Source organism: Heliangelus exortis, chromosome 5 (genome assembly GCF_036169615.1).
Source record: "Heliangelus exortis chromosome 5, bHelExo1.hap1, whole genome shotgun sequence".
NCBI classification, from domain to species: domain Eukaryota; kingdom Metazoa; phylum Chordata; class Aves; order Apodiformes; family Trochilidae; genus Heliangelus; species Heliangelus exortis.
The window spans coordinates 2,795,364-2,818,914 of record NC_092426.1 but is presented as its reverse complement, the minus strand read 5'-3'; the positions used below and the strand labels follow the sequence as shown (position 1 = coordinate 2,818,914).

The following is a 23,551-nucleotide window of genomic DNA, read 5'->3' as shown; positions in this document are numbered from 1 at the left end:
ACTCTCCTGCTTGGCAGCTTCAGGAATCTGTTGATATGCCCCAAAAATAAGGAGCTGGGTTCTGGTGTCCCATCAGCCTTGAGTTTGGTTTGTGGCTGGAATAGTGGGTGATGTTTTGCTCCTTCTGATTTTCTTTAGGGAGTGCCAATCAAATACCTGATCTTAGAGGACACTGATGAAATTATAAACCTGGTGGAAGATAAGAGCAAGGTTGAGCAAATCCAGGAGGAGGAGGAGGAGGAGGAAGAGGAAGATGAAAAAGAGAATAACAGTCAAGGTGTGTGAGTGCACAGATGCCATCAGATGGGACCTGCAGGCAGCATCTGCTGGAGACACCAAGCAGATGTTACAGCATTAGAAAACATTTTTTTCAAATCCCAAGCAAACCACCCCAGTCACATCCTGGCTCTACAGAGTGGCCCTTTTATTTTCTGCAGTTCACTGGAGGTTTGGGACAGGCAGGCAGAATTTTTAGGGGGAAATAGCAGGGCAGAAAAAGAGAGGAACAGCTGCAGAGGTGCTGCAGGAGGGAACTTCTGCTTCAATGCTTCAGAGGCAGGAGAGCTCAAAGTGCTCCTCTGCCAGCATCAGATGAAGTGCCTCAGGATTATCAGGCCCTCTGGAAGGGTTTGAGACATGTTTTTCTAAGAGCTGTTCCAGACTTGCCTTCCCCAGGGAGAAAGCCCTGGCCCTTTCAATGCTTCCTTAAAAATGTGGTTTTTGTCATACAAAACTGATTTTGTTTTCCAAAAAAAGGAAAGTGGATCCTAGAGGAGGCAATGTGCTTAAAGAATAGTGCTCAAGCCCAAGGGCACAACTGCTGTGAGACCATATAAGAGCATTTCAGTGAGTTTTATGTCTGTCTGTGAGCACGTCTGTGCCTTTTCCTCCACTCCTTCAGATCACAAAAATCCCAGCATGTTGGGAGTTGGAATTGCAGGATCACCCAGAGCAGGTTGCACAGGATGGTATCCAGGTGGCTTTGGAATATCTCCAGAGATGGAGACTCCAGAACCTCTCTGGGCAGCCTGGGCCAGGGCTCTGTCACTCTCAGAAGTTCCTCCTCCTGTTTAGATGGAACTTGCTGTGTCCCAGTTTGTGCCTCTTCCCTCTTGTCCTGTCCCTGGGCACCACTGCAAAAAGACTGACCCCATCCTCCTGCCTCCCACCCTTTAGGTATTTCTAAGCCTTGACAAGATCCCCCCCTCAGTCTTCTTTTCTCCAGACTAGAAAGACCCAAGTCCCTCAGCCTTTCCTCCTAGGAGAGATGTCCTTGTCCCCTCATCATCTTCACAGCCCTTTGCTGCCCCCTCTCCAGCAGCTCCTTGTCCTTCTTGAACTGGGGAGCCCAGAACTGGGCACAGGGCTCCAAATGGGGCAGAATAGAGGGGCAGATGACCCTGTTTGTCAGGGTCTTTTGATGCACCCCAGGATGCCATTGGTTTTTTGGGCCACATTGCTGGCCCATGGGCATCCTGTTGTCCATCAGGACTCCCAGGGCTTTCCCCACAGAGCTGCTTCCCAGCAGGTCAACCCCTAACCCACACTGATCTATGGGGTTATTCCTCCTGAGCTTCAGGACCCTACACTTGCCCTTGTTGAACTTGATGAGGTTTCTCACTGCCCAACCTCTCCAGCTCATGCTGGATGGCAATAACCAGACCATTTTTTCCCCCTCTGCTGACCACCTCCATGTCTCTGCTGGGAGGTTCTGGGGTGGAACAGGGTGCTGCAGATCCTGCCTGTGCTCATTCATGGTTGTGGCTCCCTTGCAGACATTCAGGATGATCAAGTGGTGGAAGCAGTTGCCAGGGACAAGAAGAGAGAGCTGCCCCTGGAGCAGATCCTTGCCCTGGAAGAAGAGACCTTCCACCCAACCCTCTTGGAGACTGCCAGGACAGTGGTGCTGTTTTATGCCAGCTGTAAGTATGACATGTGGCCCCCCTGACCCTTCTCTGGCCCTGCTCACCAAGCTTCCTCCAGCCTGGGGATCCTGCAGACAAGTCTGAAAGATAAGGAGGTGCCATATCTCACCCCCTGGGCCTCCACCCACTGGTAGCAGTCAGATGAAATCAGTTCTTCTTGTGGGCAGATGCTGTGTGAAGACAGAATCTCAGTCCAGGTGATGTTCTTAGGTTTGTAAGCATTTTACAGGGTCTGAATGTATGACAAGAGGGAAAATTGTGGTAGTTTGGGATGTTGGGGTAGACAAGATAACCTGGTTGTTGGCATGAAGTCCAGTTTTTCTTATTTCTTTCAAGTCTTTCAGAGCTTGAAGCACCTTAGGAGGCAGAGAAATATAACCTAACATTGTCAGAGAGCCAGGTGGGGCTGCTCTGTCACCTGTGTAGAATCCCAGAATCCCAGACTGGGTTGGGTTGGGAGGGACCTTAAAGACCATCCAGTCCCTGTTCCCTGCCATGGTCAGGGACACCTCCCACCAGCCCAGGTTGCTCCAAGCCCCATCCAACCTGGGCTGAGACACTGCCAGGGATGGGGCAGCCACAGCTTCTCTGGGAAACCTGGCACAGGGGCTCAGCACCCTCACACCAAACTATTTCTTCCTTATGTCCAACCTAAATCTTCCTTCTTTCAGCTGGAAACCCTTCCCCCTGATCCCATCCCTCCCTGCCCTTGTCCCCAGTCCCTCCCCAGCTTTCCTGGAGCCCCTTCAGGCACTGGAAGGTGCTCTAAGGTCTCCCCATTGCAGCTTCTCTTCTCCAGCCTCAACACTAGTGTCAGGATGTTGTTCCATCTCCTTGTCCCTCAGGGCTCTCTCTTGTGTTCCAGGGGAAGCAGTGTCCCTGGCAGTGCTGAGGACTTACTCCGAGGTGGCTGAGCACCTGAAAGGTAAGGAGCCACTAGAAAACTCTGAAGATGTTGCTGGTACCTCACTCCCTCACCCAGAACTTACTCTTTTTTTCTTCCCAAACTCTCAAGGAATGCATCTCCACATCAGGTGTCTTAAAAGAGTTCTTTGGTTCTTCTTTAGGGATCTTTGGGGTCCATCTGGGCCTCCACAAAGTCCAAGAGGCTGCAGCCCTCAGCAGTCATCACGTGGTGGTGTAAAGTGGTACAGAAGAGCTGCCCAAAATCTCTTGCAGCTGAGATGGTGGTGGGCACAGTGGGTGTGCCCTGAATGATGGGGATGCTGGAGATGTTGGTGTGAGGTGGATGGTGGTGAAAATGGTAAAAGTGATGTTGGGGGGCACTGCAGCTCTGTGATGATGATGGTGATGATGGTGAGCATGGTGACAGCAGGATGGATAGTGATGAAGATGATGATGATGGTGCTGACTGTGTGAGGAGTGCCCAGCAGCTTGGGGAGGGCCAGGGCAGGGCACCAGCAGCAATGTGGGTGACCTGGAGTGGATTTTGGAGCAAGGAGGGGCAAACAGGAGGCACTGCAGCCTGAATCCTGGAAAATCATAAAATCCTAGAACTGGCTGGGTTGGAAGGGACCTCAGAGCTCATCAAGTCCAACCCTTGATCCACTCCCACTGCAGTTCCCAGCCCATGGCACTGAGTGCCACATCCAGGCTCTTTGGAAATATCTCCAGGGATGGAGAATCCACCCCTTCCCTGGGCAGCCCATTCCAATGGCTGATCACCCTCTCCAGAAAGAAATTCTTTCTAATCTCCAACCTAAACCTCCCCTGGCACAACTTGAGACCTCTTGTGCCCTCTTGTCTTGCTGAGAGTTGCCTGGGAAAAGAGCCCAACCCCCCCCTGGCTCCAACCTCCTTTCAGGGAGTTGTCCTGTTTGGGCCTCTTGGTGCTGGGTCCTGCACAGCCCCAGGAGATGCTCCAGATGCTGCACATCACATCTCCTGTCTCTGGAAGTGCTTGATCTGGAAAGGAGATGGTAGTTGGTCCCAGCTTTGGTGGAAAATGGGGCACAAAGGGGTGGGCAGGCCCAGATCCATCAGGGAAGGATGGTGTCAGAGGAAGAATTTCCAATGATGGTGCCTTCAGGGCTTGGGGATTTGGTTTCATTACATGGGAAGGCTCTCAGGTGGCCAGAGAGCTCCATAAATCACAGGTGATGGGGCAGAATCAGCAACACTTCAAGACAGCATATGTTGGGTGGTCTGGGAGTAAAGGCAGGAGGAAAGGATCCTTCAGGAGGGCCTGAGCAATTCCTGAGCAGTGTAAGCTCCAATTCAGCCTCATTCAAGTCTTTAGCCCCATCCTTCTCTACAGTTAGTGGAGAGAGGTGAGTTCCTCTGCAAACCCATCATTCCTACCTGGGCTGGATCTCTTCCAGAGTTGCCTCTTTCTCCTCCTGGCTGCAGGAAACACTCAGGTGGCTTCATTGGAACACAGTGGGGAAGTCATATGGATCAGGGCAAGAGCTGTGCTGGCACTTTGGAGGTGGCTGGTGCCTTCTCTGGGTTTTTCTCCTTTCTCAAGGCTCATTTCTCCTCCTGATGGCATCCCCCTGACTCCAGGCAATGTCTCCTCCAGAATGGGATCTGGGTTCAGGGTGAACTCTGAGCAGAAGGGACATTTACAGAGTCTGCAGAGGACCCAGCCAGCTCTCTGGGAAGCAGATGGAGTGGGAGTTGCTTGCAAGAAACCCTCCTGGGACCTCTGGGGACAGTGCTGTGTCCATGAAACCATGAAAGTGGTTTGGCATTCATAGCTTGCATGAAGGGAAAGTCACCAGAAGCTTTGAGCTGGACTGAAATCCCAGGAATAAACAGGGAAAGCTCGGGGAGGGTTGGTGGTGTTGGAGATGTTTATGGTTGGTGATGGTTTGGGGTTTCTTTTAGGTTTCCCCAGGAGTCAGAAGAGGTAGAGGAGAAACCTGGGAGAGTCAGTGGATGGAATCCAGCCTTTTCCTCATCCAGGGGCCAAGCTTTGGTTGAAAATGTGCAGCCAGACTTTCACCATGTGTTTTTGGTTTTTGTTTTTTTTTTTGAATCATTTGATACCAATCTCAGTACATGAAAGCACCCACGGGCAGATTTACAACCAGGATTAGGAACTGATTGGGGTCAGGGTCTTTCCACTGTGATCAGTGAGGTCCCAGTCCCAGGCCAGATGTGACCTGCAGCCTGGTCCCAGTCTGCTTTCTCTGCCCTGACCTCAGAGAGGATGGAGAACAGCTGTGGTGGTGCAGCTGGAAATCCTTTGGCTCAGCTGCTGACCTAAAAGGATGGAGTTATGGCCAGGATGAGGGCAGACAGAGCCCTGCAAGGGACAGAAATCTGGATCAGGAAGCTCTTGAGCTCTGCAGGACTGATGCTAAAACACAGGGTATGGCTTTGGGGCAACTTCTCAGCTCCCCTACGAGTGCTGCTACTCCTGGCTGCTCTCTGGGCTGGTGTTTTCTTGGACAAAACCTGAGGCATAAATCACTCACTCTTGAGTTGCAGAACCAGGTCCCACTTTTGGTGGGACCTGGACACTCCCAGGTTTTTTGGGAGAGGTGGCACTGAGGGTTGCCCATGTAGGAGCAAGCCCAAGGAAACAGAGGAGGCTGGAGACTGGAATGACCCCGTGATTCATCCAGGCACAGATGTTCAGATCAGCACCAAATTAAGTTTATACACACCCCCCTCCCAATGTTTTCCCTTTGAGAGATCCAATCTAGCAAGAGATAAAGGAGCAGCTTTGCCTTGCTCAAAGGAGCAAATGTTCTGCTCTGCAGCAATGTCACTGTCACTGCCCCTGGGGCCAAGTGCTGGAGCTCTCCTGGTCTTTTGCATGATGTGAACTTATGGAAGCATCAGCCCTGGGACTGGAGATGTGAAGGTGTGAGGCAGTGCTCAGCATTTCTTAGGTGTGTCATTGGCCTTTTTAATTTTTTTTTTTTTTTTTTTTTTTTTTTTTTTGCAAAGAAGAGAGGAAACCAGTCTCTAAAAACCAAAAACTGCCATGAAACCCAGTTCTGCTCCTTTCTTCTGTGCCTGGGGAGTCTTGGTGACCAAAGACAGAGGTCTGAAGCTGTAGTTCAAAGGCAGGGAAATCACCTGTGTGCTTTAGCAATGGATATTGGTAAAACCTCTCTAAACTACCTCTGAAGTAAGGATTTAGGGGTCCCTTGTGTGATGCTGTCCAGGTGCTCGTGACCCATTCTGTGTCAGATCCCTCCTCATGGCTACAACTTGATTCTCTTTCTTGTAGCTTTTAGCCCAGGTCTTCAAGTGAGCTCTTTCTAATGCCACCACTCTTGCCCTTCAAAGAATTAGAAATTTATGGGATTCTTGGTTTTTCTCATTCTCCATAGCTCTAATCATTGGTCTTGTCCTTTTCATAAGACCCCAAGGACAGAGGTTCTCTCTGGGGCTGGTTTTGGTAGCACCTAAAATCCCAGTAGGATCTTGTGTTCCTCTTTCACCTTTTTCTCATCCAGTGACCAGAGGGCTGAACAGTTTGTGGCTGAGTTACTCAACTCCTGAGGCTGCTGCTTGTTCAGTAATTAATAATCTGGTGCAGCTGGGGATGGGAGAGGGCTCATCCTGCTCAGGCTGTTCCTCAGGCCAGATGGGGTTCCTTTGGGATGCTTTTGGTATGTAACCCCCCAAGGTAGTGTCCAAATACTAAAAACTCATATTTGAGGGACCTTGGAGCAGTCTTGCAACTTAATTTTACCAAGACATCAAAGCCCTCTTTCCATGTCATTAGTTTTCAGAGTTGAGCAAGACACAAGATGATGTGGTAACAGCTGATGAGAACCAGCTCCACTGGATCAGAGGTGTGAAAGAAATCCAAGGGCAAGCTTTTAATTTAAGGTGTTATTTCAGAACCCAGGGAATGAAACAAACCCTTTCTGCTCTCATGGAGGGTTTTGACACCTCCTGACTGAGGGGAATTGCAACCCCTTAGCTCCCTGCTGCCACTTTTTCCTGTGCAGGAGTTGGACACAAGGCAGAACAGCAACAAACTCCTCCTGGGAGCTGCAAAACAGACCCTAAAATGAGGGATTGCAGGAAATGGGCCATTGGGATGCCAGGGACATAGGGATAGGAGGTAGGAAACCTTCAGCCTTGCCTCAGCCATCCCTGGCAGGGCTGTTTCTAACCTGTGATTAAAACCCTTTCACAGCTTCTCTGCCAAAAGGACTCAGCTGTGCTTGGGGCTCTGTAGTTTTTTTTCATATTTGCTCAAACCTCCATCACCTGGGAATGGGACATTGCTTGTCCTTGCCCAGCTGGCACCAGAGTCATCTCACTGTGGCCTCCAGAGCTGCCTTTATATATTGTTATTTTTTTTTTGCAGGCAGTTTCCAGTCAAAAGAGATGCAGATCTTTGGGTTTTGGGTTTTTTGTTGGGTTTGGGTTTTCTTGGCTTTGGTTTTGGTTTTTTTTTTTTTGTGTCTTCAGACTTCTCCAGATTCTTTCTGCCTTTCCAAACCCATATTTCCCAGCCTGACTTTCTGAGCCCCACAGAGGTCAGAACATCATCATTCTCCTCCCATCTCTTGCAGATGCTGAGAGTTCATCCCAGACTGAGCTTTGCCCTTTCCTGCCCTATTGATGCTATCTCTGCAGTCTGCTTCTCCTTCCAGAGAGATGCTGCTGCTGTTTTGCCCCTAAAATTGCTCTCAGCTCCTCTGGGCTTGGGACCATTTGCAGGTTGGATGTGTGTGGGGTTTTTTCCACACATTTTCCAGCCAGGCCTCTAATGAAAGCAGTGATCAGAATCAAACCCAAGGCAGACAGAGGACAAAGCCTGCCTGGCTTGATCTTCTGCACTCTTGAGAAATCCTCATCACCTGCCCTGTCCCTGGTTTCTGAAGGACATTTTGCCATGTGTCTGCTTGTCCCTGGGTTGCATCCCATCTTTTCCCACGGGACTCTTGAATCCCATTGGAAGAAATTTAGGGAAGATATGAAGATTTCTGAGTTAGGGCATTCCTGAAGTGGGCATGGACAACCTGTGGCCTGAGGACTGGACACAACCCTGCTGTCCTTGCTCAAGCTTAGGTAGGAGACAGGTCAAGTGAGGCTGGCAGGTAAGGAGGGGGTGGCTGGTGAAGCTCTGATGGTTTTCCTGCCAGCTGCTTGGCACAGGTTTAACCAGGGACCAGCAGAAGCTTATTCTGGTCATCACCCAACCTCCAGATGAAAGAGAAACTGATAAGGACATGCTGGAGCTTGTAAGCACTGTGTGGAGAACATGCAGGGGAACCAATCTTCCTTTTTTCACTGCTTGTGAATCCTTTGAGTTTATAGTGTTGGTGAGAGCTGTAGAAACCATTTTTTTTTGTAATGCCAGGAACAAAACTTGGACTGACTGCTGTGTAATTCCCAAGGGTTCTCTTTTTCCCATCCCTGTGAGACCCCAAGGGCTTTCTTGAGGTCCTGAAGATACCTGGTAATGGCTTGGACATGAGCAGCCTGCACAGTTAGGATAGGGTGAAGGCATCAGACTGCCAGCATCTCTTAAATCTGTCATATTGGTGTGACTTTTAACTCCTCCTTGTTTACTGAGCTCCATGGTTTGGGGAGTGCTGACCCTTTCCAGTACAAATGGAAAAGCCACAAATGCATCAACCTCCTCCATTCCAAACTTTATCCTCCCTCTTTCCTGTAAGTGAGGGCCTGCACTGCTTCTTTCTCTTGGCCTTATTCCTAAGGGATTTCCAGTACCTTTCCTTGCTGCCTTTTATGCTCCTGGCAAGTTGCCTCAGGGTTTCCTGGTGTCCCTTTGACAGATGGGAATGTGTCCTGGAATTTCCTTCTGACAAGTGTAACCTCCCACATCCCTGAATTTCTTACTCTCTCTGGTCTGTTGTTTGGATCAATCCACACCTGCTGGGATGTTTAAGACATCCACAGGCTGGAAATAGTTATTACTCTGCTCAAAACCAGAAGGCACAGCCATGAATGGTTCCAAGAGGGAGAGAACCTGTACTCAGAGGGGTTGTGTATTCAGAGCTGGGGTTTGGACACCCTGCCCACCCAAAAACAAGCTTTGACTCTGGGAATGGTCCAGCAGCTTCTCAGTGGTACCCCAGGTGCATTCAGTGTGTCAGGATCCATCCCTGTTGGATGCAAGCAGGAATTCCAGCAGTGATAATACCCTAAAAAAAAAAAAAAAAAAAGTTCCCAAAAAGCTTTTACAACCCTTTCTTTTTTTCTTTTTGATGATTTAGACATCTCTGTTTTCCACTCCAGGAACTCAGGGAGTTTTGCTCTCTCGGGTGAACTGCTGGGACTGGCCTGGTGTTTGCACCAAGGAGAACATCACCCAGGTCCCTACCCTCAGGATTTATGAGAAGGGAGAGAGATCAGGGATTTACCTTGGCATGTGGGGAGCTGAAGAGCTGACCAGCTTCATCGTGCTGTAAGTCTGGGTGCTCCATGGCCTGTGTAATGAAACTCTTTTTTTTTCTTTTTCTTTTTCTTTTTCTTTTTCTTTTTTCTTTTTTCTTTTTTCTTCTTTTTTCTTTTTCTTTTTCTTTTTCTTTTTCTTTTTCTTTTTCTTTTTCTTTTTCTTTTTCTTTTTCTTTTTCTTTTTCTTTTTCTTTTTCTTTTTCTTTTTCTTTTTCTTTTTCTTTTTCTTTTTCTTTTTCTTTTCTTTTTCTTTTTCTTTTTCTTTTTCTTTTTTTTCTTTTCCTTTTTCCTTTTTTCTTTTTTCCTTTTTCCTTTTTCCTTTTTCCTTTTTCTTTTTCTTTTTCCTTTTTCCTTTTTTCTCTTTTCTTTTTCTTTTTCTTTTTCTTTTTCTTTTTCTTTTTCTTTTTCTTTTTCTTTTTTCTTTTTCCTTTTCCTTTTCCTTTTCCTTTTCCTTTTCCTTTTCCTTTTCCTTTTCCTTTTCCTTTTCCTTTTCCTTTTCCTTTTCCTTTTTCCTTTTTCCTTTTTCCTTTTTCCTTTTTCTTTTTTCTTTTTTCTTTTTTCTTTTTTCTTTTTTCTTTTTTCTTTTTTCTTTTTTCTTTTTTCTTTTTTCTTTTTTCTTTTTTCTTTTTTCTTTTTTCTTTTTTCTTTTTTCTTTTTTCTTTTTTCTTTTTTCTTTTTTCCTTTTCCTTTTCCTTTTCCTTTTTTTTGTTGTTTTTTTTGTTTTGGAAAAATAATGTCAGATCTGATTGTAGACCTGGTTTTGACAGGAACTGGGTAACTTTTTATGCTTTTCAAAGTCAGGGAACATCTGTTCCTGGGCAGTGCATCCATCTGTTGTCACTGGCCCTCTGTCTTTGTTGGAATTTTTGCTTTATTATTTTTAATGGGGAGCCCAAGGATCTCAGAGCAAGCTTGGCTCAGGGCTGTTGTCTCTTCCCCATAACCAGCTCCATAACTTGCCTTTCTCTGACCAGGCATTGCCCTTCCTTCCCAGGTGACAAATTTTTGTCTCTAATAAAGCATAATGGTTCTTATATTGAGTTGGGGCATTTATATTATATTATATTATATTATATTATATTATATTATATTATATTATATTATTTCATATTATTTCATATTATGGTATATTATGGTATATTAAATTATATTTTTATTACTATTATTATTTGTATTGTTTTTATTATTTATATTATTTATATTATATTATATTTTTATTGCTTTTATTACTTTTATAATTTATATTATTTATATTATATTGTATTATATTATATTTTTATTACTTTTATTACTTTTATTATTTATATTTATATTATATTATATTATATTATATCATATTATTTTATTTTATTTATTATTATGTTATATTATATTATACTATATATAATATATATTATATTATATTATATTATATTATATTATATTATATTATATTATATTATATTATATTATATTATATTATATTATATTATATTATGGGATGGAGGTTGCCCTCTTGTCTCTTCATCCCAGAGCTGAAGCAGGTAACCCAAGCTGTTTTTTCCCTTCCCTCAGGAGCCAGGTTTCCTGCCCTCTGAAGCTGGCCACACTTGATGAAGCAGAAGGATATTTAAGAGGAGAGTTTCCACCTGAGCTCTCCTCCTTTCACCACCCTTCACTTCTAGGAGTATTTAGCAGAGCCACAAGTGAAGGTCAGTGTGCTGCTTGGAGATTAAATATTCAGTTTCATCCCTGATGGGAGAGGGGTGATTCCAGGTGCTTGGAAGCTCCTCTGTGTTTCATTTCAACGGGATGAGGTTCAACATTCCAAGTGCCGGGTCCTGCACTTTGGCCACAACAACCCCATGGGGAGCTCCAGGCTGGGCACAGAGTGGCAGAAAGGGAGCTGGGAGTCTGGATTGCCAGGAAGCTGAACAGGAGCCAGCAGTGTGCCCAGGTGGCCAAGAAGGCCAATGGCATCCTGGGCTGGCTCAGGAACAGCGTGGCCAGCAGGTCCAGGGAAGGGATTCTGCCCCTGTGCTCAGCCCTGGGGAGGCCACAGCTTGAGTCCTGTGTCCAGTTCTGGGCCCCTCAGCTCAGGAAGGAGATTGAGGTGCTGGAGCAGGTCCAGAGAAGAGCAAGGAGGCTGGGAAGGGATCCAGCACAAGTCCTGTGAGGAAGGGCTGAGGGAGCTGGGGGTGTTGAGGCTGGAGAAGAGGAGGCTCAGGGGAGACCTCATCACTCTCTCCAACTCCCTGAAAGGAGGTTGGAGCCAGGTGGGAGTTGGTCTCTTTTCCCAGACAACTTTCAACAAGACAAGAGGGCACAGTCTTAAGTTGTGCCAGGGGAGATTTAGGCTGGATATCAGAAAGAATTTTTTTTACGGAGAGGGTGCTCAGCCATTGGAATGGGCTGCCCAGGGAAGGGGTGGATTCTCCATCCCTAGAGACATTTAAAAAGAGACTGGATGTGGCACTCAGTGCCATGGGCTGGGAACCACGGGGGGAGTGGATCAAGGGTTGGACTTGATGAGCTCTGAGGTCCCTTCCAACCCAGCTAATTCTATGATTCTAGGATTCTATGATTTTCCCTCCGTTGTGTTTCCTCACATCCCAGCCAACACTTTTCAGTGTTGCGAGCAGAAGACCCCTGGGTGATTCCAGATGTGGGACCTAAAGTCCATATCCTGGCTCAGGGGACATTCAGCTGCCAGATGTGTTTGCTGCACCCTCTGTGGGACCATTTGACAACCCTAAAAAAATTTAAGACTCGTGCTTGGTGCAGCATCAGACAACAGCACCTTGCATGACCTGGGAAAAAAATGATTATAAATGTCTAAACTGGATTTACCAAGCCACAGTTTGTGCCTGGTGTATCTCCTGCTTCTTGCTGTCAAGGCTTTAGGTCAAGGTCCTCTTCATAAGTCTCCTCCAAAGTATCCAGAGGCTGCCCCTGGATCCCCTCTTATCCTGAACAAGCCCAGATCCATCCAGAAGCCTCTTCTTGCAGTCCATGTACATGTCACAGCATATTCTTTCTTCAAGCAAGTCCTTTCCACTGTTGCATTGGTAGTTCTCAAGAGGTCAAGAGAGGTTCTCCTCCCCCTCTATTCTGCATTGGTGAGGCCACACCTGGAGTATTGTGTCCAGTTCTGGGCCCCTCAGTTCAAGAAGGACAGGGAAGTGCTTGAAAGAGTCCAGCACAGAGCTACTGAGATGATTAAGGGAGTGGAACATCTCCCTTATGAGGAAAGGCTGAGGGAGCTGGGTCTCTTTAGTTTGGAGAAAAGGAGACTGAGGGGTGACCTCATCAATGTTTTCAAATATGTAAGGGGTGAGTGTCAGGGAGATGGAGTTAGGCTTTTCTCAGTGGTGACCAGTGATAGGACAAGGGGTAATGGGTGTAAATTGGAGCATAGGAGGTTCAAGTTGAATATCAGAAAAAATTTTTTTACTGTAAGGGTGACAGAGCCCTGGAACAGGCTGCCCAGGGGGGTTGTGGAGTCTCCTTCACTGGAGACATTCAAACCCCACCTGGACACGTTCCTAGGGGATGTACTCTAGGGGGCCCTGCTCTGGCAGGGGGGGTTGGACTAGATGATCTTTCGAGGTCCCTTCCAACCCCTAGGATTCTAGGATTCTATGATTCTATGATTCTCTTGCTGGCTCCTCCTCCTGCAGATATGGTAGTCTCAGTCCTTTTTTAAATTATAATTTTTTTTAATTAAACCCTTTTTTTAAAAAAAAAAAAACAAACCACTTTTTTTTTAAAAAAAAAGAAAGCGAAACGGCGATGAGGTCAACCACAGATTTCTTACATCAGAAGAAATAAAATGTGAATAAATCACATTGTGGACTTTGAAATAGGTGGGTGCAGCCCCCAGAGTGGTGGACATCAGCTAGAAATGCTAAAGCAAAGGTGCTGGAAGGAGTGTTCTGAATTTCAGAATTGGAGCAGTCCTGCTGCCCAGGGTGCTGCTGGTCACTTGGATGATGCTCCAGTAGCATTCAGTGCATGCCAGAGCTGTGGTCCAGCATCTGGTGGGTTTCCAGAGCTTTGCTGAAAGGCAGGGAAAGGGACCTGAGAGCTAGGGTGGTTTTTCATGTGACAACTGAGTGTTTTAACAAGGGGGAAGGAATAAAGTCAGGCTGGAAAGGGAACATCGTGTCAGGCTGCAGGCAAATCCCCAGGGGAGAACTGGGACCTTCCCACCCCGTGGTCTCTCTGTTATCAGCTGCCTGGGGGAATCACTGGGGTAGAAAAGGGAGATTTTTCTCATCTTTGTGAAGATCAATATTTCAGGCTTGAATTTTCATGTTGAAGCTCTGTTGTGGCTGTAAACTTTGGTTAAATGCAAAGCAAGCTACAGTACAGCCCTTTTAGTGGGGCCTCTTGTGAGAGGACAAGGAGTGGTGGCTTTAGGTTGAAAGAGGGCAGATTTAGATTAGATATAAGGAAGATTTTTTATTTTTTTTTTTGCCCAGAGAGGTGGGAGATGCCCCATCCCTGGGAACATTCCAAGTCAGGTTGGATGGGGCTCTGAGCAACCCAACCTTGTTGGAGTTCTGGTTGGAGATCTGGTCCCTGCTTACTGCAGGGAGTTTGTCTGAATGGCCTGTAAAGGTCCTTTCCAGAAGAAATCCACTGTACTCAGAGGTAAGAAGAAAATAAAATGACTGGAAGCAACCAGAAAACTTGTTCACTATGACAGTGAATACACCTGCCTTCCTCTGGAGGGTCTGAGTCTTAAATATAACAGAAAATCTTGCTGATCTCAAAAGTTTAGCCCATTTCTCCCTGTTTTTCATCAACTGAGCTCTAAAATCTCCTCTTTATTCCACTCTCTGCAGTAGTGGAGCCTGGATTAGCCCCAGGGTAGGACCCAGGACAACAAGGGGACAGCCAGAGGGGTTCATGGAATAAACCTGTCTGCATCTGCCTGGCCGTGTGAGCTCAGGCTTTTTCCTCTGGAGAAGAAGTTAATTTTTGTTCTGGGCAAACAAAGAGTCTTGGAGGTTTCCAGACAGCTCTGCATGGAGCCCACGAGGTTGCCTCTTCCCTTGGGGCACACTCAGCATCCAGTCTGGGGTAAAACTCAGCAGCAGATGCCAAGGGAGATGAAATATTTGATGCTTCCCCCGCCCGTAACCTGGGGGGTGTTGGAGCATCATGCAAAATGACCTGAGGGAGGAGAAAACTGGAGCCAGCTGTTCTGGCACCAAACCCAAGTCAGAGTCAGGGAAGCCACATCACTGCTCTTATCAGCCTGCAGACTTATTTGGAATTTCCACTGGTTTTCTCACGGCAAGAATTCCTGCTCTGGCCTGAACCAGCTGCTCACCGTGTCATTGCCATTTCTAGTTAGCTGAAACAGGGCAACGAGATGTCCAGTTAAATAAAGCCCTGGGTTTTTTCCAACACTTGCAGTCAGAACTATGTTAAGAAGCCCTTCAGTGGGTCTGAGCTAAAAGGCTTGTCAGAAAAATCATAATTCAGATTTATTACCCAGAGGTGAATGGTTTTACTTGGGCATTGAATGAGCGTTTTCCCGAAAATGTTGAGAACTTCTAAGAGAGAAATTTGTTTGCTATGCAGAAGCTGGAAGCATACTTGGAAGTAAAACTCTGTCCTAAATTGTGGAGCAATGGTTTAAAAATTGTTTAAACCTGTGTTCTGCAAAGCTCTGGTGGTCACAGGGCTTGGCAGCATCAGTGCAAGCCAAGCAAAGGCACACAGAGATGTTACAGGTGCTGCTGGAGGGCACGGAGGACAACAAGGATGCCATGGGGTTATGCAGGGAGAAAATCAGAAGGGCCAAAGCCCATCTAGAGCTTCAGACTGTCTGCTGCCATAAAAGACAATAAAAACCATTTCTATAAATACGTTGGCAATAAAAAGAGGAGGAAGGAGAATCTCCATCCTTGAGTGGATGCAGGGGGAGGCATCCTGACAAAGGATGAAGAGAAAGCTGAGGTGCTTAACACCTTCTTTGCCTTAGCCTCGTGTAGTTGTTCTCCAGACCAGTTGTTCTCCAGCCCCTTGAGCTGGAAGATGGGGGCAAGGAGCAGAGTGAAGCCCCCATAACCCAAGAGGAGATGAGCAGTGACACACAGGAGTCTGTGGGACCAGACAGGATGCACCCCAGGGTGCTGAGGGGTCTGGCAGAAATGTTCCCTTTCCATCATTTCCATCATTTCCCAGCAGTCCTGTCTAAGCAGGGAGGTCCCAGTCTCACTGGCAAATCTCCAAAAAGGGCCAGAAGGAGGATGCAGTGAAGTGCAGGGCTTTCAGTCTGACTCCTGTGATGGGGAGGATTATGGAGCAGATCAGTACAAGACATCCAGGAGATCAGGGCCAGTCAGATGGGTTCATGAAAGGCAGGTCCTGCCTGACTTACCTCATCTCCTCCTGTGACAAGGGGACCCATGTGCTGGGTGAGGGAAAGGCAATGGGTGTTGTTTGCCTGGACTTCAGTAAAGTCCTTGAAACCATTTCCCAGAGCATTCCCTTGGGGAAACTGGCTGCTCAGGCCTTGAGTGGGTGTGCTCTTTGCTGGCCAAAAAAATGACTGGGTGGCTGGGCCCAAAGAGCTGTGGTGAAGAGAGTTAAGTCCTGTTGGTGGCTGGTGGCAAGTGGTGTCCCCAGGGCTCAGTGCTGGGGACAGTTCTGTTTGGTGGCTTCTTCAATGATCTGGAGGAGGGGGTTGGGGGCACCCTCAGTCCCTTTGCAGGTGACACCAGGTTGGTGGCAGTGTTGATCTGCCTGAGGGTAGGGATGCTCTGCAGAGGGACCTGGGCAGGCTGGGTCAATGGGCCAAGGCCAACTGGATGAGGTTCAACATGGCCAAGGGTTGGGTCCTGCACTTGGGTCACACCAACCCCAGGCAATGCTCCAGGCTGGGGACAGAGTGGCTGGGAAGTGCCTGAGGGAAAAGGACCTGGGGGTGTTGGTCAACAGCAGCTGAACAGGAGCCAGGGTGTGCTCAGGGGGCCAAGGAGGCCACCAGGATCCTGGCTGGGACCATCCCTGGTGTGGGCAGCAGGAGCAGGGCAGGGATCATCCCCCTGTGCTGGGCACTGGGGAGGCTGCACCCCAAATCCTGGGCTCAGTTCTGGGCCCCTGGGGACAAGAAGGAGGTTGAGGGGCTGGAGTGTGTCCAGAGAAGGGAATGGAGCTGGGGAAGGGTCTGGAGCAGAAGTCTGCCCAGGAGCAGCTGAGGGAGCTGGGGGTGTTGATCCTGGAGCAGAGGAGGCTGAGGGGAGAGCTTCTGGCTCTCTGCAAGCCCCTGAGAGGAGGTTGGAGCCAGGGGGGGTCGGGCTCTGCTCCCAAGGAACAAGGGATGGGAGAAGAGGAAAGAGCCTCAAGTTGTGCCAGGGGAGGTTTAGGTTGGAGCTGGGGAAGAATTTCTGCCTGGAAAGGGTTGTCAGGGCCTGGCCCAGGCTGCCCAGGGCAGGGCTGGAGTCCCCATCATCCCTGGAGGGGTTTCAGAGCCCTGGAGATGTGGGGATGAGGGACATGGGGCAGGGGTGGCCTTGGCACTGCTGGGGGAAGGGTTGGACTTGAGTTTCAAAGAACTTTTCTAACCCAACTGGTTCTGTGATTTCATGGGATGCCTTCTGCTGGAGGGATAAGGGGTAGTGCTCAGATCTTTATTCCTTCTCATTCCCAAACCCTGGTGTGAAGCTGGGATTGTGGAGGTCCCAGCAGCTGTTGGGGAAGGCAGCTGGGGTTCCAGCTGGAGGTATGTGCATGATCAGGCCCCGTGGGGAATTAAAACCATACTGTCCAGAGCTACTAATTTTCCAGGAAATATTTCCATAGCTTCTTTGGAAGCTCTGAGTGTCTGTAGTGGAGCTGTGTGGCTGTGGGGCTTTCCAGCACAGAGCTCGGAGAACCCTCAGTGCCAGCAGTTGGGAAGTGAAGGCTGATGCCTGGTTCTAGCTTGACACCTTCCCCAAAGTACAGGAAAATTTGGAAGTGTGACAGGGAGGGGAAAATCTCATCAGGGATGACCCTGATGACAAGGGTGAGCCTGGACTCTGCAGTTTGTCTTGATTTAGGAGAGGATTCCTGCAGGCAGGGATGCTGCAGGGCAGCACTTCAACATCTCATGTGAATGTTTCCAATTAAATGGCTGTGGAAATGCTCTCCTGAGGAGGTTTGGATGTAAGCCTCCTCTTGCCACATCAGGCTGTGTCCTTTAGTGCCTTCTGGCCTGATGATCTGTCCCCAAGCTCCAGGAGCTGGGACATGGACAATTTCAAAAGGGGTTTGTGGGTGAAGTTCTTGGTGATCCCTAGGAGCTGGTGCTCTGGGTTGCTTTTCTTTCAAGACTGATAAAATCAAGTGATTAAAGAGCTGGAAACCAACTTCAACCCCCTCCAGCAGTGGTTTCTTTCCATCTGGAGATAGAATCATAGAATCATAGAATTGGCTGGGTTGGAAGGGGCCTCAGAGCTCATCAAGTCCAACCCTTGATCCACTCCCACTGCAGTTCCCAGCCCATGGCACTGAGTGCCACATCCAGGCTCTTTTGAAATATCTCCAGGGATGGAGAATCCACCCCTTCCCTGGGCAGCCCATTCCAATGGCTGATCACCCTCTCCAGAAAGAAATTCTTTCTAATGTCCAACCTAATGATGAAGCAGCCAAACTGTGTCACCAGCTTTGGTGTACATGTGTTGTTCCCTACAATGTCTGCAGCCTCAGTGAGCCACCCTTTTAAGGGTCCAAGCTTCCAATTTAGAAAAGAACATAATATAAAAGAGGTTTGTGGTCCCTGTGGTTCCAGGGAAACAGGATAAAAAATACAGCTTGGAGTGTAGCTGGAAAGCAGGAAGCAAAGAACCAGAAAGTGAGCAGGAGTGAGTGAGCCATCTTCTGTCTGAGTCACCAGTCCCAAGAGCTTGGGCTGGCCAGCTGGGATGTGACAGGGAGTGTTAGCAGGAACTCTAAAAACTCTGAATGATATCTTATTTAAATTAGAAAGCAGCATATGTCCTGCCTGTATCCCAGATGCAGCCTGAACTCTTGGGAAAACCTGGCTTCTCCAGAGAGATGTCATCAAGGGGTGATATCTCGCTCTCCTTCAGTCAGAAGTGCCTTTTTTGTTGCTTTCAGTTGCACAATACAAAGGGGTGGGGTTGGTGGTGTTGAAATCCATCCTGCTTTCACCCTCCCTTTGGCAGCAGCAGGCTTGGGCTCTGAGCTGGGACTGGGTTTCAGCAGCTCACACACTCCTGGCTTTATGTTCTCACCAAGCTCACCTCTCCATCCATCCATCCATCCATCCATCCATCCATCCATCCATCCATCTATCCATCTGTCCATCTATCCATCCATCCATCCATCCATCCATCCATCCATCCATCTATCCATCCATCTATCCATCTGTCCATCTGTCCATCCATCTATCCATCCATCCATCTATCCATCCATCTATCCATCCATCCATCTATCCATCCATCTATCCATCTGTCCATCCATCCATCCATCCATCCATCTATCCATCCATCTATCCATCTGTCCATCTGTCCATCCATCCATCTATCCATCCATCCATCCATCCATCCATCCATCCATCCATCCATCCATCCATCCATCTATCCATCTGTCCATCTGTCCATCTGTCCATCCATCCATCCATCCATCCATCCATCCATCCATCCATCTATCCATCTGTCCATCTATCCATCCATCCATCCATCCATCCATCCATCCATCCATCCATCCATCTATCCATCCATCTATCCATCTGTCCGTCTGTCCATCCATCCATCCATCCATCCATCCATCCATCCATCTATCCATCCATCTATCCATCTGTCCGTCTGTCCGTCCATCCATCCATCCATCCATCCATCCATCCATCCATCCATCTATCCATCCATCTATCCATCTGTCCATCCATCCATCCATCCATCCATCCATCCATCCATCCATCCATCCATCTATCCATCCATCTATCCATCTGTCCATCCATCCATCCATCCATCCATCCATCCATCCGTCCATCCATCTATCCATCTGTCCATCTGTCCATCCATCCATCCATCCATCCAGGTGCCTGCACCCAAGGATCTTCTGGAAGGGCATAAAACCAGCTCTGGGGGCAGCTTCATTCTGCTCAGTCTGGAGAAAAAGAGGCTGAGGGGTGACCTCAGGGCAGTCTGGGGCTTTCTCAGGAGGGGAGAGATGGGACTGGCACCAATTCCTACAAAGATGGGAGGAACTGAATCAGGGGAGGTTTAGGTGAGGTATCAGGAAAAGGTTTTTCACCCAGAGGAGAGCTGAGCACTGGAACAAGCTCCCCAGGGAAGTGGTCACAGCCCCAAACCTGCCTGAGTTCCAGAAGGGTTTGGATGCTGCTCTCAGGCACATGGGGTGATCCTGGGGGTGCCCTACACAGGGACAGGAGTTGGGCTCCAGGATCCTGAGGGGTCCCTTCTAACTCAGCAGATTTTATGATTCATTTTGGGGCTCTCAACTTCTCCTCAGGGATGGATTCAGCTGTGATGGATCAGTAGAGCCCCAACCCAGCCTTTCCTCCCCATCCTGCCCATCTCCACAGGGCAAGTGGTGAACCCCAGCATGGGGTTTTTTGCTGAGCTCCTCATGTGTCTGCAAGGCATCCAGCTTTTTGACCTTCCCCATCCAAGCTGGATGCCCCTAAACAGACCCTGCCTGCTCTGAGGAACTGGATAAAGCCAAAAAGACACTTGGAGGAGAGGTTGATTTATCTTCTGAGCACTTAGCACTACTCCAATTAAGTCATCATCTGTCATCTCCAGGAGGTCCTTGGGATATATAAGATTTCTATTTAGATTTCTAATGGGTCTCCTGTGTCTGAGAACACTTGTGGACTTTAGGTCCTTAAAGACATTTTGTTTTCCATCAGGGCCCCTGTGGGGCAGATCCTGGAAGCTCAGTGCTGGTGGTTTAAGAGCAAATTCTGTTCTCATAAATAGGAATTTTCCTTCTGATCCTTTGGGCCACTGCCAACTCCTCCTCCCATAGCCTGGGGCTGTGAGACACAACCATTTCTCACCAGCCTCTTCTCATCCTTTTGTTCCCAGCTGACAGTTTGCTGTGAGAAGGTGTTTCTTGATTTCCAGGAGGAAGCTGACACTTCTATCCCTGTTGTTCATTTTTTTTTTTTTTTTTTTGGTGTTTTTTTTACAGCCAGGGAAGCTTTCGAAGAGGCAGGAAACATCTTAAGTGGCCACGTAAGGATGGGGATGTATTTTGAAGATGATGCCTTGGCTTTGTAAGTTGTTTCTTTTTTGCTTTGGAGAGTCAGAGGCCACACTGAGGCTTCAGCACCAGCTCAGAGCACTGACTTTAGTTTGGTAGAGGGAGGTTGGTCAGGACTACTGAGCCAGAGGGAGAGGTAGCCCTGACTGCCACTGATAACAACACAACCCTGGGCAACTCATTTAACCCTGTTGCAGGGGACCATCATCTCCTTTCCTGCTGTTCCAGTTCACTCTGGGTATTTCCAGTCCTCCAAATGTGCCAGCTCCCCCCCACCCATCTGTTGGGTTCCTCCTACAAACAGGATCAAACTTTCATGGCAGCAAAGACAGGATGGAAAAATAATGCCCTTGAGCTAGAATCAGTGTGCCAGGAAAAAAAACCCCAAAAAACAGTTCTGCCCTTCTCCTTCCATCAGGAAGAAGTGGCAAATTGTTCCTGGTCTTCTTCCTGCAGTCCCTTCACCTTCTCATCTCCTCTTCCCTATCCTGATGCTCCCAAAGTGTCTGCTGAGCTGGGGATGGGCAAGGGGATTGCTGCAAAGCCAGGGCTGGGAATGGGATTCTTGCTCTGATGGTTGCTGCTTAGAGCAGCCAAAAGAGAAGCTGCTTGGTGTGCCAGGAAAAAGAAACCCAAAAAAACAGTTCTGCCCTTCTCCTTTCATCAGGAAGAAGTGACAAAGTGTTCCTGGTCTTCTTCCTGCAGTCCCTTCACCTTCTCATCTCCTCTTCCCTACCTTGATGCTCCCAAGGTGTCTGCTGAGCTGGGGATGGGCAAGGGGATTGCTGCAAAGCCAGGGCTGGGAATAGGATTCTTGCCCTCAGCTGCTGAGAGCAGCCAAAAGAGAGGCTGCTTGGGATTCCTTGCAGTGGGCATGGTGTCTGGGTGCTGGAAAATGCTTTGAAAGCCTTGAAATAAATGCTGTTTTTCCATGGAGCTGCTTTGGTGTGGAGGACGTGGCCTTTCTGCAGCACTGGGAAAGGTGTTAAATCCCCTTGGCCTTACCCAGCTTCCCACTGGTGTCTCTCTGAGATGTTTCCAGCTGCCAGGGATGGGGTAGAACCCACCTCTTGTCTTTTCAGCTGTTAATCTTCCCATGAATCTTCTTTTCTTGAAAGCTTTTTCCCTCCTCTTGGCCAGAGCAAGACTTCAGCACCATTTCCAGACAGAGCTTTGGAGAGGTTTCTGCAGGAGGAGTGCTGGAAGCAGCAGCTTTCCTCCTGTGAATATGGGAAAGGTGAAGCCAAGGCTTTCTTGCTCAGTTCCTGGTTTAATAAGAGCATCACTTCCAGCCCTGACTTGAAGCCAAATTGGAGCTAATGGGATCTGAGCACTCCAGGCACTTAACTGTGCCATTAAGACAGGGGCAAAGTGCTCTGGATTAAACCCTGAGGGATGTTTCAGGGCCTATAAATGCACCTAGATCCAGGGGAGGTCTTCAGCTTGTCCTGGCAGCTCATTTCCATCAGGAATTAGCTATAAAGGTAGAGATAACAATCCCACAGAGCCTTTGGCCAGTTTTCCAGGTGTGGCTTTAACAGCCAGGAATGCAAGAGGGAATTATTTTTTATTACTTTCTTACAGATGTGCCACATCTCTAGCTTGCCTGATGAGACATGGGCATTTTTGTGGTGTGCAGGGAGGAGGATGATGTGGATATCTTGGTGGGATGTCCCTGATCATCACCAGCCATGCCTGAGTCCTAAAAATGGAGCAGTGCCAGGTTGAGTGCAGGGAGGGGAAAAGTGGGGAGGGAGGTGGCAGGGACAGAAGTCCCAACCAACAGCATGACACTTAAAAACCTGACCCTCTGAGCTGAAAGCCTTTTTTTCCCCCCCAAAACAGAGGACAGGGTCCTCTGTCAAAACTTAGATCATAGAAAACTTCTGAGATCTTAGAAAAACCCTGAGGTGTCTCAGCCCCTCCATCCTCCTCCTCCAGCCACAGCCTCCAGAGTGCTCCCATTTAGTTGATATAACTAATACAGTTTATATTGATATTCCTTCTGCCAAGTTTGGATTTTGGCTGTGATTTGTGGGAGAAGCTACAGTAGCTGGTGATCTTCTCAGCTGTAAGTTGAAAGTAAACACTTACAGGAATTCCTTCTGCAAGAGCCAGGCTCACTTCTGCTAAATGCTCAAGGAGGAACTGCTAGTGGCTCCCAGGTCACTGGAATCTGAGTTTTCTTTCCAAAGGAAAAAAAAAAAAAAAGGTCTACAAAACACCCAAAGAATGTGGTTAGCAAAACTGTTTGCTCAGCAAGCACCTGCTCAGTTGGTAACTAATGAAAAAAAAAAAAAACAAAACAAGTGTTAAGGAAGAATTGCTTTGAATGAAGTAATTATTTATTTCTCAAATAGCTGGGTGTCATAGGTTCCTGCCAAGGATTTGTTTGCAGATGTTTTTGATTTCAATGCAGGTCTTATGTTACCTGCTATATAAATAGAAAGCTGTCATGAGCAACAATGCAACCTCTTGGTACTGGTAAGATGAGAAGTGATTTCATGGCAGACTTTAGCTATTAGATGGGGAATTTGTTGGGTTTCTGTCAGCAGGTAAAAAAACTTCCTTATCAGAGGCTGCTGAACATGTTGATCTATTTAGAGATATTTGATCTATTTAGAGATAGGGAGCAAGAGTCCCTAGGGAAGAGCCCAAACCACCAGCCAGAAGTCCTCAAGCCATGGGGGCTCTGCAAGACCTCTGAGTGTCTGAGAATTTGGAGTCCAGAGGAGGCCCTGGAGCTGCTGGGAGGGCTGGAGCAGCTCTGCTCTGGAGCCAGGCTGAGAGAGTTGGGGGTGTTGAGGCTGGAGAAGAGAAGCTGCAATGGGGAGACCTTAGAGCACCTTCCAGTGCCTGAAGGGGCTCCAGGAAAGCTGGGGAGGGACTGGGGACAAGGGCAGGGAGGGATGGGATCAGGGGGAAGGGTTTCCAGATGGAAGAGGGGAGGCTGAGATGAGAGGTGAGGAAGAAATAGTTTGTTGTGAGGGTGCTGAGCCCCTGTGCCAGGTTTCCCAGAGAAGCTGTGGCTG

At 48.0% G+C, this 23,551-nt stretch overlaps 1 protein-coding gene across 5 annotated transcripts in view; it reads left to right on the top strand.

Annotated features, from left to right (window-relative positions):
• The window catches only part of TXNDC16 (thioredoxin domain containing 16), a 57,833-nt gene that overhangs the window by 18,320 nt on the left and 15,962 nt on the right, over window positions 1–23,551 (top strand). For all 5 annotated transcript variants that reach the window (XR_011726145.1, XM_071745158.1, XM_071745156.1 and 2 more), the window contains 6 exons: window positions 139–277; window positions 1,776–1,922; window positions 2,791–2,850; window positions 9,129–9,297; window positions 10,842–10,978; window positions 20,448–20,532. Coding sequence is in view for 4 of the 5 variants with exons in the window: in XM_071745158.1 (XP_071601259.1) it covers window positions 139–277; window positions 1,776–1,922; window positions 2,791–2,850; window positions 9,129–9,297; window positions 10,842–10,978; window positions 20,448–20,532 (737 nt within the window). In the remaining variant the exon portion in view is untranslated. The remainder of the gene's footprint in view (window positions 1–138; window positions 278–1,775; window positions 1,923–2,790; window positions 2,851–9,128; window positions 9,298–10,841; window positions 10,979–20,447; window positions 20,533–23,551) is intronic.